This window comes from Pseudophryne corroboree, chromosome 2, assembly GCF_028390025.1.
Source record: "Pseudophryne corroboree isolate aPseCor3 chromosome 2, aPseCor3.hap2, whole genome shotgun sequence".
Classification (NCBI taxonomy): Eukaryota; Metazoa; Chordata; class Amphibia; order Anura; family Myobatrachidae; genus Pseudophryne; species Pseudophryne corroboree.
The window spans coordinates 904,149,838-904,164,557 of NC_086445.1; the positions used below are offsets into that span (position 1 = coordinate 904,149,838).

At 43.9% G+C, this 14,720-nt stretch overlaps 1 protein-coding gene across 4 annotated transcripts in view; it reads left to right on the plus strand.

The window, feature by feature from the left end:
• The window catches only part of CUX1 (cut like homeobox 1), a 622,185-nt gene that overhangs the window by 81,003 nt on the left and 526,462 nt on the right, over positions 1–14,720 (plus strand). For all 4 annotated transcript variants that reach the window (XM_063956056.1, XM_063956058.1, XM_063956059.1 and 1 more), the window contains exon 2: positions 11,022–11,132. In XM_063956056.1, coding sequence (XP_063812126.1) covers positions 11,022–11,132 — 111 coding nt within the window. The remainder of the gene's footprint in view (positions 1–11,021; positions 11,133–14,720) is intronic.

The following is a 14,720-nucleotide window of genomic DNA, read 5'->3' on the forward strand; positions in this document are numbered from 1 at the left end:
CATATGTGGTGATATATGCAATGTTTGCATGCAGTATTATTAATGGCTATTTGCGGCCATTTTGTCACAAACGCGCCAGTGTGACTGTCCTGGATTATTAATACATACATTTTTCTCATGCTGACCACTTATTAGTGTGTATCTTTGTGTTGTGAATAATATACAGCCTATCTGATAGTTACCATTTGGAACAAAAGAAACATTTACCTCCGTGGTTCTTGAAATTACTAATCAAATGTTATTAAAGGTTACCTTACATTAAAACTGAACTGTAAGCTTACCTGCTAGCCACATCTATTTTCACAGTATATCAAATAATCTGTAGTGAGTAGTAGAATCCTGGTGATCTCTGCCGAGTTGGCAGTAATTGGAGCTTAACAGGATGTCCGTTTAGACAGGAAGCAAATAGTCAACTGTTGTCAATAGTCTGCCTTCAGGTCTGTGTCTTCTATTCCTCCCACAACACAGTAGATGAAAGAACCCAGAAGTGTAATGAAAGAAAACAACATCTCACAGTTCAGAGGGAAAAGTCATTGCCCGAAACACAATCACTGTGACACAGCGGAGTGCTCCTTCACAGTGGTTGACATCAGCTAGTGTCTTGTTCCTTAATGGGTGGTACAGTCCTGATGATTTATTTCCCCTTCCTATCCATTATTTGATTGTAAACTGATGTGTTGTTATGGCTCATTGTAACAAAAAGCCAAACTGTCAGTAGTTCTGGAAAAGAAACTGTTATGATATGTTTGGAGATTGGCGGTGAAAGTGCGGTTTGACCACAGTCCATAGGGCGGACTGAAAACCCCCCAGAAATCTGTATGATGGAACTAGGCGTATGCAGCGTTCTCGTCGACGAGCGTATTAGTGTGCGCTAGTATGTGAAAGGATGATGTGCATTCAAATTGCAATTCAGGCTAGGTCACAGCTATCCGCTTTTGTGTTTGTGTGCTTTTCGCACCTTAATAAAGTTGTGAAAAACGCATACAGTTAAAAAAAAGAATTTATAAGAGTGATTACCGCCCCAGCTTTTTTATCTGTGATCTAACCTTGCCCATGTATTGCATACTTCCTATGAGCAGTGCGGATATCTTCATAAATATTACACCAAGCAGGACCTTTAATGGTAGTAAAGCAGAATCCTTTGTTTCTCTAACGTCCTAAGTGGATGCTGGGACTCCGTAAGGACCATGGGGGAATAGCGGCTCCGCAGGAGACAGGGCACAAAATAAAAGCTTGAGATATCAGGTGGTGTGCACTGGCTCCTCCCCCTATGACCCTCCTCCAAGCCAGTTAGATTTTTGTGCCCGGCCGAGAAGGGTGCAAACTAGGTAGCTCTCCAGAGCTGCTTAGAATAAAAGTTTAGTTAGGTTTTTTTATTTTCAGTGAGTCCTGCTGGCAACAGGCTCACTGCATCGTGGGACTAAGGGGAGAAGAAGCGAACTCACCTGAGTGCAGAGTGGATTGGGCTTCTTAGGCTACTGGACGTTAGCTCCAGAGGGACGATCACAGGTTCAGCCTGGATGGGTCACCGGAGCCGCGCCGCCGTCCCCCTTACAGAGCCAGAAGAGACGAAGGTCCGGTGAAAGCGGCGGCAGAAGACATCCTGTCTTCAAGACTAAGGTAGCGCACAGCACCGCAGCTGTGCGCCATTGCTCTCAGCACACTTCACACTCCGGTCACTGAGGGTGCAGGGCGCTGGGGGGGAGCGCCCTGAGACGCAATATAACACACATTTACCTTAGCTGGCAAAAGGAATACATCACATATAGCTCCAGGGCTATATGGATGTATTTTTTCCCCTGCCATTTTACACAAAAAAGCGGGAGTTAAGGACGTCGTGAAGGGGCGGGGCCTATCTCCTCAGCACACTGGCGCCATTATTCCCTCACAGCTCCGCTGGAAGGACGGCTCCCTGATTCTCCCCTGCAGTACTGCATCTGATTCAGGGTAAAAAAGAGAAGGGGGGGCATTTTGGCAGCAAATAACTAGATTAACAGCAGCTATAAGGGATTAACACTTATATAAGGTTATCCCTGTGTATATATATATAGCGCTGGGTGTGTGCTGGCAGACTCTCCCTCTGTCTCTCCAAAGGGCTAAGTGGGGTCCTGTCCTCTATCAGAGCATTCCCGGTGTGTGTGCTGTGTGTCGGTACGCGTGTGTCGACATGTATGAGGAGGAAAATGAGGTGGAGGCGGAGCAGTTGCCTGTGTTAGTGATGTCACCCCCTAGGGAGTCGACACCTGACTGGATGATTGTGTTTAAGCAATTAAGTGATAATGTCAGCAATTTACAAAAAACTGTTGACGACATGAGAAAGCCGGCAAATCAATTAGTGCCTGTTCAGGCGTCTCAGACACCCTCAGGGGCCCTAAAAAGGCCGCTACCTCAGTGGGTCGACACGGATCCAGACACAGATACTGAGTCTAGTGTCGACGGTGACGAGACAAACGTAATGTCCAGTAGGGCCACACGTTACATGATCACGGCAATGAAAGAGGCATTGAACCTTTCTGACACTACAAATACCTCAAAGGCGGGTATTATGTGGGGTGTGAAAAAACTGCCAATAGTTTTTCCTGAGTCTGAGGAAATAAATGAGGTGTGTGATAAAGCGTGGGTTTCCCCCGATAAAAAACAGCTAATTTCTAATAAGTTATTAGCACTATACCCTTTCCCGCCAGAGGTTAGGGCACGGTGGGAAACACCCCCTAGGGTAGATAAGGCGCTCACACGTTTATCTAAACAAGTAGCGTTACCGTCCCCTGATACGGCCACCCTCAAAGAACCAGCTGATAGGAGGCTGGAAAATATCCTGAAAAGTATATACACACATACTGGTGTTATACTGCGACCAGCAATCGCATCAGCCTGGATGTGCAGTGCTGGAGTCGCATGGGCGGATTCCCTGACTGAGAATATTGATACCCTGGATAGGGACAATATTCTGTTAACTATAGAACATTTAAAGGATGCATTGCTATATATGCGTGATGCACAGAGGGATATTTGTACCCTGGCATCAAGAGTAAGCGCAATGTCCATCTCTGCCAGAAGAGCATTATGGACCAGACAGTGGTCAGGGGACGCAGATTCCAAACGCCACATGGAAGTATTGCCGTATAAGGGGGAGGAGTTATTTGGGACTGGTCTAACAGACCTGGTGGCCACGGCAACGGCTGGAAAATCCACCTTTTTACCCCAGGTTACTTCATATCAACAGAAAAAGACACAGTCTTTTCAAACTCAGTCCTTTCGTTCCCATAAGTACAAGCGAGCAAAAGGTCACTCTTTTCTGCCCAAGGGCAGAGGAAGAGGAAAAAGGCAGCACCATGCAGCCGCTTCCCAGGAGTAGAAGCCCTCCCCTGCTTCTGCCAAGTCTTCAGCATGACGCTGGGGCTTTACAAGCAGACTCAGACACGGTGGGGGCCCGTCTCAAGTATTTCAACGCGCAGTGGGCTCACTCGCAAGTGGATCCCTGGATTCTACAGGTAGTATCACAGGGGTACAAACTGGAATTCGAGGCGTTTCCTCCTCATCGGTTCCTGAAGTCTGCTTTACCAAAGTCTCCCTCCGACAGGGAGGCAGTTCTGGAAGCCATTCACAAGCTGTACTCCCAGCAGGTGATAATCAAGGTACCCCTCTTACAACAGGGGAAGGGGTATTATTCCACACTATTTGTGGTACCGAAGCCGGACGGCTCGGTGAGACCAATATTAAATCTAAAATCTTTGAACACTTACATAAAAAGGTTCAAATTCAAGATGGAGTCACTCAGAGCGGTGATAGCGAACCTGGAAGAGGGGGACTATATGGTGTCGCTGGACATCAAGGATGCTTATCTCCACGTCCCAATATATCCTTCTCACCAAGGGTACCTCAGGTTTGTAGTACAAAACTGTCATTATCAGTTTCAGACGCTGCCGTTTGGATTGTCCACGGCGCCTCGGGTCTTTACCAAGGTAATGGCCGAAATGATGATTCTTCTACGAAGAAAAGGCATCTTAATTATCCCTTACTTGGACGATCTCCTGATAAGGGCAAGAACCAAGGAACAGTTAGAAGTCGGAGTGGCACTATCTCAGGTAGTGCTAAGTCAGCACGGATGGATTCTAAATATTCCAAAATCGCAGCTGATTCCAACGACACATCTACTGTTCTTAGGAATGATTCTGGACACAGTCCAGAAGAAGGTGTTTCTCCCGGAGGAGAAGGCCAGGGAGTTATCCGAGCTAGTCAGGAACCTCCTAAAACCAGGACAGGTCTCAGTGCATCAGTGCACAAGGGTCCTGGGAAAAATGGTGGCTTCTTACGAAGCGATTCCATTCGGAAGATTCCATGCAAGAACTTTTCAGTGGGATCTACTGGGAAAATGGTCCGGATCGCATCTTCAGATGCATCAACGGATAACCCTTTCGCCAAGGACAAGGGTGTCTCTCCTGTGGTGGCTTCAGAGGGCTCATCTACTAGAGGGCCGCAGATTTGGCATTCAGGATTGGATCCTGGTAACCACGGATGCCAGCCTGAGAGGCTGGGGAGCAGTCACACAGGGAAGGAATTTCCAGGGCTTGTGGTCAAGCATGGAAACATCTCTTCATATAAACATTCTAGAACTAAGGGCCATTTACAATGCCTTAATTCAAGCAAAACCTCTGCTTCAGGGTCAGGCGGTGTTGATCCAGTCGGACAACATCACGTCAGTCGCCCACATAAACAGACAGGGCGGCACGAGAAGCAGGAGGGCAATGGCAGAAACTGCAAGGATTCTTCGCTGGGCGGAAAATCATGTGATAGCACTGTCAGCAGTGTTCATTCCGGGAGTGGACAACTGGGAAGCAGACTTCCTCAGCAGACACGACCTTCACCCGGGAGAGTGGGGACTTCACCCAGAAGTCTTCCACCAAAATTGTAAACCGTTGGGAAAGACCAAAGGTGGACATGATGGCGTCACGTCTAAACAAAAAACTGGACAGATATTGCGCCAGGTCAAGGGACCCTCAGGCAATAGCAGTGGACGCTCTGGTAACGCCGTAGGTGTACCAGTCAGTGTATGTATTCCCTCCTCTGCCCCTCATACCGAAAGTATTGAGAATCATAAGAAGGAGAGGAGTAAGAACTATACTCGTGGTTCCGGATTGGCCAAGAAGGTCTTGGTACCCGGAACTTCAAGAGATGCTCACGGACGAACCGTGGCCTCTACCTCTAAGACAGGACCTGCTACTGCAGGGGCCTTGTCTGTTCCAAGACTTACCGCGGCTGCGTTTGACGGCATGGCGGTTGAACGCCGGATCCTGAAGGACAAGGGCATTCCAGAAGAAGTCATCCCTACTCTGGTAAAAGCCAGAAAGGAAGTAACCGCAAAACATTATCACCGCATTTGGCGTAAATATGTTGCGTGGTGTGAGGCCAAGAAGGCCCCTACACAGGAATTTCAACTGGGTCGTTTCTTGCATTTCCTGCAAACAGAACTGTCTATGGGCCTAAAATTAGGGTCCATTAAGGTTCAAATTTCGGCCCTGTCGATATTCTTCCAGAAAGAACTGGCTTCAGTACCTGAAGTTCAGACATTTGTGAAAGGGGTGCTGCACATTCAGCCTCCTTTTGTGCCTCCAGTGGCACCTTGGGATCTCAATGTTGTGTTGAGATTTCTAAAATCACACTGGTTTGAACCATTGTCTACGGTAGATTTAAAATATCTCACGTGGAAGGTGTCGATGCTGTTGGCCTTGGCTTCAGCTAGGCGTGTGTCAGAATTGGCGGCTTTATCATGTAAAAGCCCTAACCTAAATTTTCATTCTGACAGGGCGGAATTGAGGACTCGTCCTCAATTTCTACCTAAGGTGGTTTCTGCATTTCACATGAACCAACCTATTGTGGTACCTGCGGCTACTAGGGACTTAGAGGACTCTAAGTTGCTGGACGTTGTCAGGGCCTTGAAAATATATGTTTCCAGGACGGCTGGAGTCAGGAAAACTGACTCGCTGTTTATCCTGTATGCACCCAACAAGCTGGGTGCTCCTGCTTCAAAGCAGACGATTGCTCGTTGGATTTGTAGTACAATTCAGCTTGCACATTCCGTGGCAGGATTGCCACAGCCAAAATCAGTAAAAGCCCATTCCACAAGGAAAGTGGGCTCATCTTGGGCGGCTGCCCGAGGGGTCTCGGCTTTACAACTTTGCCGAGCAGCTACTTGGTCAGGGGCAAACACGTTTGCTAAATTCTACAAATTTGATACCCTGGCTGAGGAGGACCTGGAGTTCTCTCATTCGGTGCTGCAGAGTCATCCGCACTCTCCCGCCCGTTTGGGAGCTTTGGTATAATCCCCATGGTCCTTACGGAGTCCCAGCATCCACTTAGGACGTTAGAGAAAATAAGATTTTACTTACCGATAAATCTATTTCTCGTAGTCCGTAGTGGATGCTGGGCGCCCATCCCTAGTGCGGATTGTCTGCAATACTTGTATATAGTTATTGTTACAAAAAATTCGGGTTATTATTGTTGAGCCATCCTTTCAGAGGCTCCTTTAAATTTATCATACTGTTAACTGGGTTCAGATCACGAGTTGTACGGTGTGATTGGTGTGGCTGGTATGAGTCTTACCCGGGATTCAATATCCTTCCTTATTATGTACGCTCGTCCGGGCACAGTATCCTAACTGGCTTGGAGGAGGGTCATAGGGGGAGGAGCCAGTGCACACCACCTGATATCTCAAGCTTTTATTTTGTGCCCTGTCTCCTACAGAGCCGCTATTCCCCCATGGTCCTTACGGAGTCCCAGCATCCACTACGGACTACGAGAAATAGATTTATCGGTAAGTAAAATCTTATTTTCTAGTGCCAGCATGCCTGCTTTCTGGTTTCACTGTGTCTATTCCATCTTGCATTGCAGGTTTTGGAATCTGCTATTTTTATGTTTACTATGGATAAATGTATTGGAGATGCGTACATAGATTTCCAGCTGCGTGTTAAAATAATTTCTACTATTAATTTATTAAATTGTTAATATAGCGCACACACATTCAGCAGCCCTGCACCCTCATTACACTAAAACAATGGCAGTTGGTTTGAGGCCTAAATGATACAAGCTACCATTAGGTCGACAAGATTTAGGTCGACAGTCATTAGGTAGACCACTATTGGTCGACATGCACTAGGTCGACAGGGTGCCTAGGTTGACATGGTCGTTAGGTCGACATGAACAAGGTCGACATGAAAAAATGTTGACATTTTTTTTTGTTTTACTTTATTTGTGTAGTTTTCTTCGTAAAGTGACGGGGAACCCCAGTTAGTGCACCGTGTCTCCTCGCATTGGCTTGCTTCGCTCACCATGCTTCTCGCTGTGCTCGGCACAGGTTACCGTTCCCAATTGTTGTCCCAGTGGATCGTAAAGTATGAAAAAGTTCAAAAAAAAAAAAAAAAGTGAAAAACTCATGCCAACCTTTTTCCATGTCAACCTTGTTCATGTCGACCCAATGACCATGTTGACCAATAGTGGTCGACCTAATGACTGTCTACCTATGTCTTGTCGACCTAATGACCGTAAGCCAGTTACTGTTACAGTCTATGGAGGAAATTCAGTTTCGGGAGATCTGCCGAAAAATGAGGAAAGATACTAGTCAGCAGCCGGTTCGGTCCAGTCTGCCAATATCACAGGTGTAAGGGAGGCATATCCTGCAGTATAGGCAGAAACCCAGATTCCAGTCTGTTGCAAGTGCTAGGGTTTCAATGTAATTTTTCTCTTTTCTTATAAATACAAATTTACTGCAGCATTTTTTTCCAGCACTGTTGTCAATACATGATACCACTGTTCAGATACCTTAAATTATTATATAATCAGAAACTCCATTTTAAGGGGATGTTGTTACATGCATTGTGGTAAAACAGGTTGGCACGTCACTTGGCAATGGTACTCCTCAGTAATGCACTGCAAATATATTGAGGGCACCCGGCACATCCGTAAATAAAAAAAATTCTTTGAGGTTAATCCAGTTATCCACGAAAACATTGTGGGTGCGAGTTAGCACAGCAACAGGTGCACTTTACGGCAGCCTGAACTCGCACAAAATCTTGCAGGCCTATAGAACTGTGAGCAAACTTGTGCAAATTCAGGTCGAGAGACGGCCGCGAGAAGTAATTTGTTTGACCCTTTTTAAGTGCTTGGAGCAATTTTTGAGGCATATTAGGGTCCGATTTTTGCAAGAGTGGCTATTTTGTTCGTCTGCCGTAAAAAAATAAAAATAATAACTGCAGCTCTGTATATCCTGTCTCAAGATAGTCTAAAAAAATGTATCCGTATTTTTGCAAAATTGGGCATTCCCCCTTTTGTCTGAATACAGTATATGCATATCCTTCGTCAGTTCTACAGTACTGTACTCCCCACTAGCTTTTAATAATTTTGTTTTGATTAGTAGCGGTTTCACAGTTTTCTGCTACCATTCAAGGTCACTCAGTTATAGTACTCCGTAGTAAGTAACAATAGAAGCCTGATTTTATTCAGACCTCTCTCCCTGTGTACATATACGTGAAACAATTACTGGCTCTGTGTTTGAGAGAGAAAATATGACCTGTTAGTGGTTGTTGAAGCGAGTTAATCTAGAACATAATCATTTATCACTCAAGCACTATAGGCTCTTTGTCTTTTTCTGGAGAGTGTAAATTATTTTCCTGATCATTATGATTTCTTTTTGTACAGTAACCTTGATTGATCGGGTCTAAGGATTGGCACACTGGGGAACTCCTCTTGTTCTATAAATCACGCCTCCTATTTCCAAGGATCTTTTCAACAGATGACCTTGTAATAGTCATACTTGCAGCCGGTGTTAGCCGCGCTAGAGACTGTCAATATTGTTTCTTGTTAAGATTACTTCTGGGTATATAATGTAGTTTGTCTAAATATTTAGGAAAATTGTAATTGGCGTGGGTCTATATGGCTTTTGGCTGTGCTACTGTGTGGGCTTATGTACTAGCAATGCTCATTTTGTTGTAAAATACAGATTAAGGGGTATATTCAATTAGGGTCGAAAACTGCCGTCTGTCGAAAAGACGTCAGTTTTCGACTTTTTAAGGTCGAATAGTGATTCTACCTATTCAGTCCCATCAGTTTTTATTCGACAAGTCGTGGAATTCGACTTATCAAATAGTACGTGAATCGGCGGTATAGCTGCCGATTCACGTACTTTTGAGTGAAACGGGGCCAAATTCGACCGGATTTGGCCCCGTTTCCTTCCATCTCAGTCCGACATAAAAAAATGTCAGACTGAGATGTGGGACCCAGAGGAGGAGAGGGGGGGACAGCCGCGGGGAGACAGGGGACAGCCGCAGGGCATACAGGGGAGAGAAGGGCCTACAGCACAGCGCCGCAGCAGGATGTCTCACAGGCGCGCCACTCACGGCAGCGTCCACCCGGCTCCAGCAAGTGAGGTCACGCTTGCTGGAGCCGGGTAGACACTGCCGTGAACTCTGGTGGCTGTGAGGCAACCTCCTGCAGCGCTACTGTAGCGCTGATCTCCTCCGTCTGTCCCCGCGGCTCCCCCCCGCGCCTCTCCTCCTCTGGGTCCCTCATCTCAATTCGACTTTTTAAAAGTTGAATTGAGATGTGGTTGAATAGGGGTTGTCGGATCCATTCCGACAAATGCATGTCGGAATGGATCCAACCCTAATTGAATACTCACAGATTAAAAATAAATGCAACAACCCACCAGTTATTATGGATTACTGTTTATTTTTGCACATAGCATTATGTCTAATGCCTTTCTGTGCTGATCTATATATATTTTATTTAGGGGGTTAGGATTGGTGATCCCAGACCATAGCACAGGGGAATCCCGTGTTTAGCATTACTGTCTCACAGAGCTGTGGCTTTGTGTTAGATTCTGATCAGGGCTTCCTATTTAAGGAGTAAGTTCTAATTGGGCAGAACTAAAGGATTTCTCAGAATATTGTGGTGCTATATTAATATAGTGTAATACTTGACTTCGTAGTGTCTCACAGGTAATTGTGGCTTGCACTCGTGTTATATGCCTTTATAAAACTCTTTTACAGTATTGTGATTGGAGTATCAAACCTGGAGACCGGCTAGTAGTGTGAAGGAAAAAATAATTAACCTCTCTTTAGGGGCACACGTATCTTTTTATATATTATTAAATGTAACTTTTATTTAGTATTTATTAAGAATATTCATACATTTGAAACTCCTTTGCTAGGGGGGAAAACAAAACTATGCCACCTCCCCCTCTTCAGGAAGGGAGTTTCAAATGTATGAATACTTTTACTAAATACCACCAACAATAACTGTTACCTCACTGGTGGGATCAACCTACCCACCATACATATAATGGATTACTGTTTATCACATAATATTATAAATTAGAACTATACCTCCTGTAGTCTGGTACGAGTTAAAAAATCCCCTCTTTAGTATTGTTATTGGACCAAGGCATTCCTCCTTACATTACATATAGCATATTTTAACTTATGAGCAGTGTAGAGACTGATCCTCATGTAAAAGCTACTGACCTCTAGGGAGAGAAGTAAAAACAGTGTACACAGCTGACTTATCAAAGCAGATGATGATGGTGCAGGGATGGTGAAAACATCCTTGTGTGTCATCCTCTTTGGTAAAGGTCCTGGGCACAATTTGCCTGTCCTTATATATCTATACTTTTCTTTTTGCATTGGTCCTGAAAGAATGTAGCATGGAAATACTTAACATTGGACTTTTTATTCTTTTCCTAGCGAATTTATAATATTTTGTGTGTATTTCTTAAGCTGTATGTTGGATTTATTTATCATTGTTTCTATTTATTTATTTTTGGTGGATTTTAAACCACTTTATTCCCTTGTTGCAGCGTTCTGGTTTTATTTTGGCGCCTCTGCTTCATATTTTTGCCCCATTTGCGTCTGTTTTTCTTTTCTTTTCTTTTTTTTTTTCATTTGCATGATGTACAGAGATTTTGTGAGGCATAAAGAAAAGAGGAAGTTTTCCAGACTAATTTTCTTGTTCTTTTTTTGTTTTCCCAACAGAGAGAACTCGATACAACAGCGACAGTATTGGCAAACAGACAAGATGAAAGTGAACAGTCCAGAAAAAAACTTATTGATCAAAGTCGAGAATTCAAGAAAAACACTCCTGAGGTAAGTGGAGAAGTAAATATTTCTTGTTTTACATACTGCACAAACGTGACTGCAAATAAAGGACCACTCAATCTTATGCACAAATTCTCTTGTATATATAAAAAAAAGCTGCAAAGAGACATTAATATAAATGTGTTTGCTTCAGGAGCTTATCAGAGCAACAGATATTTGGCGTCAGGCTTTGATCATCAGGGAGACACTTTTTCCCTGTGCACAGTCAACTTCCTCACAGTAAGGCAACTGAAGGACATTACAGTTCAACTGAGTTAATAGATGAAAACAGTAGTTTGCAGTGAAATATTCACAGTATTACCGTACGTCGTGTTGCCTTAGTAACACCCATCAGTATAGGAAGTGGGGGGACAACGAGGCTCAATTGCTGAGCAATTGTGCTGGCATAATGGCATCAGGCCATGTTCATTTGGGTACATAAGGGGCATAGGGCCTAATTCAGACCTGATCGCACCTCTGTGAATTTGCAGAGGTTTGCAATCGGATAGTCGCCGCCCAACCCAACCAGAGTGGAAATCCGCCCCGTGGAAGACTGCGTACTCCATGCGAAAAGCTTTGCAAACGCCGGTCAACTGCAAATCCGTTCACAACTCACTCACCATCAAATGATTTTTCCAGTCTCTGCAGTGTGTGCGTAGCGGGATCCGGTCTGAAGATCGACAATGTTTAGGTCGACCACTATAGGTCGACAGTCACTAGGTCAACATGGATGGAAGGTCGACAGGGTTTCTAGGTCGACATGTGCTAGGTGGACAGGTCTAAAGGTCGACATGAGTTTTTCACAATTTTTTTTCTTTTTTTTAATTTTTTCATACTTAACGATCCACGTGGACTACGATTGGATGTGCCGAGCGAAGCGAAGGCACCATGCCCGAAGCATGGCGAGCGAAGCGGTGCACTAATTTGGGATCCCGGTCACTCTACGAAGAAAACGACACCCAAAAAAAAAAAAATCCTCATGTCGACCTTTAGGCCTGTCGACCTAGCACATGTCGACCTAGAAACCCTGTCGACCTTCCATCCATGTCGACATAGTGACTGTCGACCTATAGTGGTCGACCTAAACATTGTCGACCTAGACACTGTCGATTTGATGAACCACACCCGTGCGTAGCCCAGGACTTATCCTTCAGTGCGAAAAAAAACAGGCTGAACGGGCCAGACTTGACGTCGCGTACCCAAATCGCTTGCATTTTTCCTGACACTCCCAGAAAACGGGCAGTTACCACCTCCAAACGTCCGCTTCCTATCCATCAATCTGCGTACGCTTAGCAATCAAAAAAGACGCAGGATTTTTTTGCAGTTTGGCCTCGTGCCTGCACATCATGATCCGTACGCATGCGCAGTAATTCGATAATCGTACGCTTCGCGATTTTGCACAACAGCGATCAGGTCTGATTTAGGCCCATAGTCCTGTCCTTTGTGTATCACAACAGGAACACTTGCTAAAATGGTCCAGCGGACTGATGATATCAGTCGGGTCTCCATGAACTGACCACGATTGTACTGCTACTCATGGGAGTATGAGTTTTTGTGGAAACATTTTTATCATTCACATCACTCCTCAATGTGTTGTAGTGTCAGTCAACTTTTTTTTTTTTTTCCTTTTGAATTGTTCCAATTAAAGAGTAATTATTATGAAACTTACCTTTCAGTATTTTTTTTTTTTATTCCATGTTGCCCTTAGTGAGGGTTCATACCTTTAATACCCCCTGGTTGTGTTTTCTGCCTACAAGATGATTGGAAATCGCAGAGCAGTAAGTGTGCTGGCAGGGAACAGGTTAATATAATTAGCACCCTGGAGACACACATGCATTTTGCCCTTGGATGCACAAACTGTTTTTAGCATCAACAGCTGGTTTCATGTTTGCACTGTTAAACCGAATATTTTCTTGGTGGATTGCCTCTGAGCAATTTCCTAGTAATCGTTTCTCATGCATGTGAAAAGTACCATCCTTTAAGAAGGGAGGATAGGAAATGAAATGCATAGTATGATCACTATTCCATGGAGCAGTCTTCACTCCCCCGAAATAAATCTATAGATCTGTGTGTACAATGCAAAGTGTCAAGAGTTATAATAACATCCTGTGAATAACGGGGCACTGTCAGCACAGAGGAATCAGATTTGTGAACAAGGTGGACCCTTAAATTAGTTGTTTTACAATATAAAGTCTTCGAATGCAGTTTCCAGTCAATCATTAAGAGAGACAAAAATGCCATCCTAATAGCAAAATATATATCCGGCCTTAAAATAAATATATAAATACCATAATATTAAATTAGTTCCCTTAATGTTGGCGTATATAGTAAGTATGAAAGTCTTTTGGTATGTAGAATATTCGCTCCCCACAAGCATATACATATATTTTTAATTCTATAGGCATCCCACGCACACACAGAACATGCTGCACACACCGGAGCAAAGATTTTTTGGGGGTGTCCCAGGACAGGCGCCAAGCAGCTAATGATATAACAAATCTCAGGAGATGTCACCACATCTCAAATACAGTTCACAATACCAAGAAATTCGAGATCTGTGTTTATACCAACAGCGCTATAGTGAATTGAAAACCAGTTATAATAAAGATATCACCATTACATCCCTTATTAATAAAGATATCACCATTACATCCCTTATTGGCGATTCCTGTGATAGAGTCTTCAAAAGGTATTGACTGGTGCGATTTCTCCAGGGTATGGTAACATGTAAGAAGACATGAAAACAAAAGAACCAATGTGTAGTAAATTCCTCATATACGTCAGATAAATCTAGATTGTTCTTTTTCAAGAAAGCTAGTGGTGGTTTTTAGGCGTACCCCACTCACACTTTAATCAAAAATTTCTAAACCCATCAAGGTTTCTTTTTCCAATGCCGAGGCCTGATTCACTTGAACTGCACCTGGCAAATAAGTATGATCTATAGTATAATGGTGGAGCGTACCCCAAAACTCACACTCGCGAGAGGGGTTATAAGCACATCAAGGTATCTTTGGAAACTTGAAATGTATAGATGGAGCGTACCCCAAGACTCACACTCGTGAAGTGGATAAAAAGCACATCAAGGTATCTTTAAAATAACAGTGAAATCTGTGGGTCAACTTGTGCGTACCAAAACTCACAGTTCTTAACCCTTTTAGTTAAATATCAAGGAAAAAATCTAAAATGAAAAAAGAAAAAAAACTGATAAAAATCCGGAAAAGAAGATTCAGACAAGCAGGAGTGTGAGTAGTGACAATCTCTTTTCCGGATTTTTATCAGTTTTTTTTCATTTTAGATTTTTTCCTTGATATTTAACTAAAAGGGTTATCCCGTTTTCCCGGGACTCCCCACTTTTTTCCTTGCCGGCTCTGCTTAGGAATTGTTTTATCCTGTATATCGTGGTTTTTATGGACTCAATACAGTCTGTCTGCATTTGTGAGCTTTATTAAAACACTTTTTGTACCCCCCTACCTCCATCTGAGGAGAGTGAGTTCTTTTCTGGGGAGGCTAGACTGCTACCACCAAGGACACTACATGAGGAGTGGAACCTAAAAAAGATACCTTGATGGGAGTACAACTACATTAAGAACTGTGAGT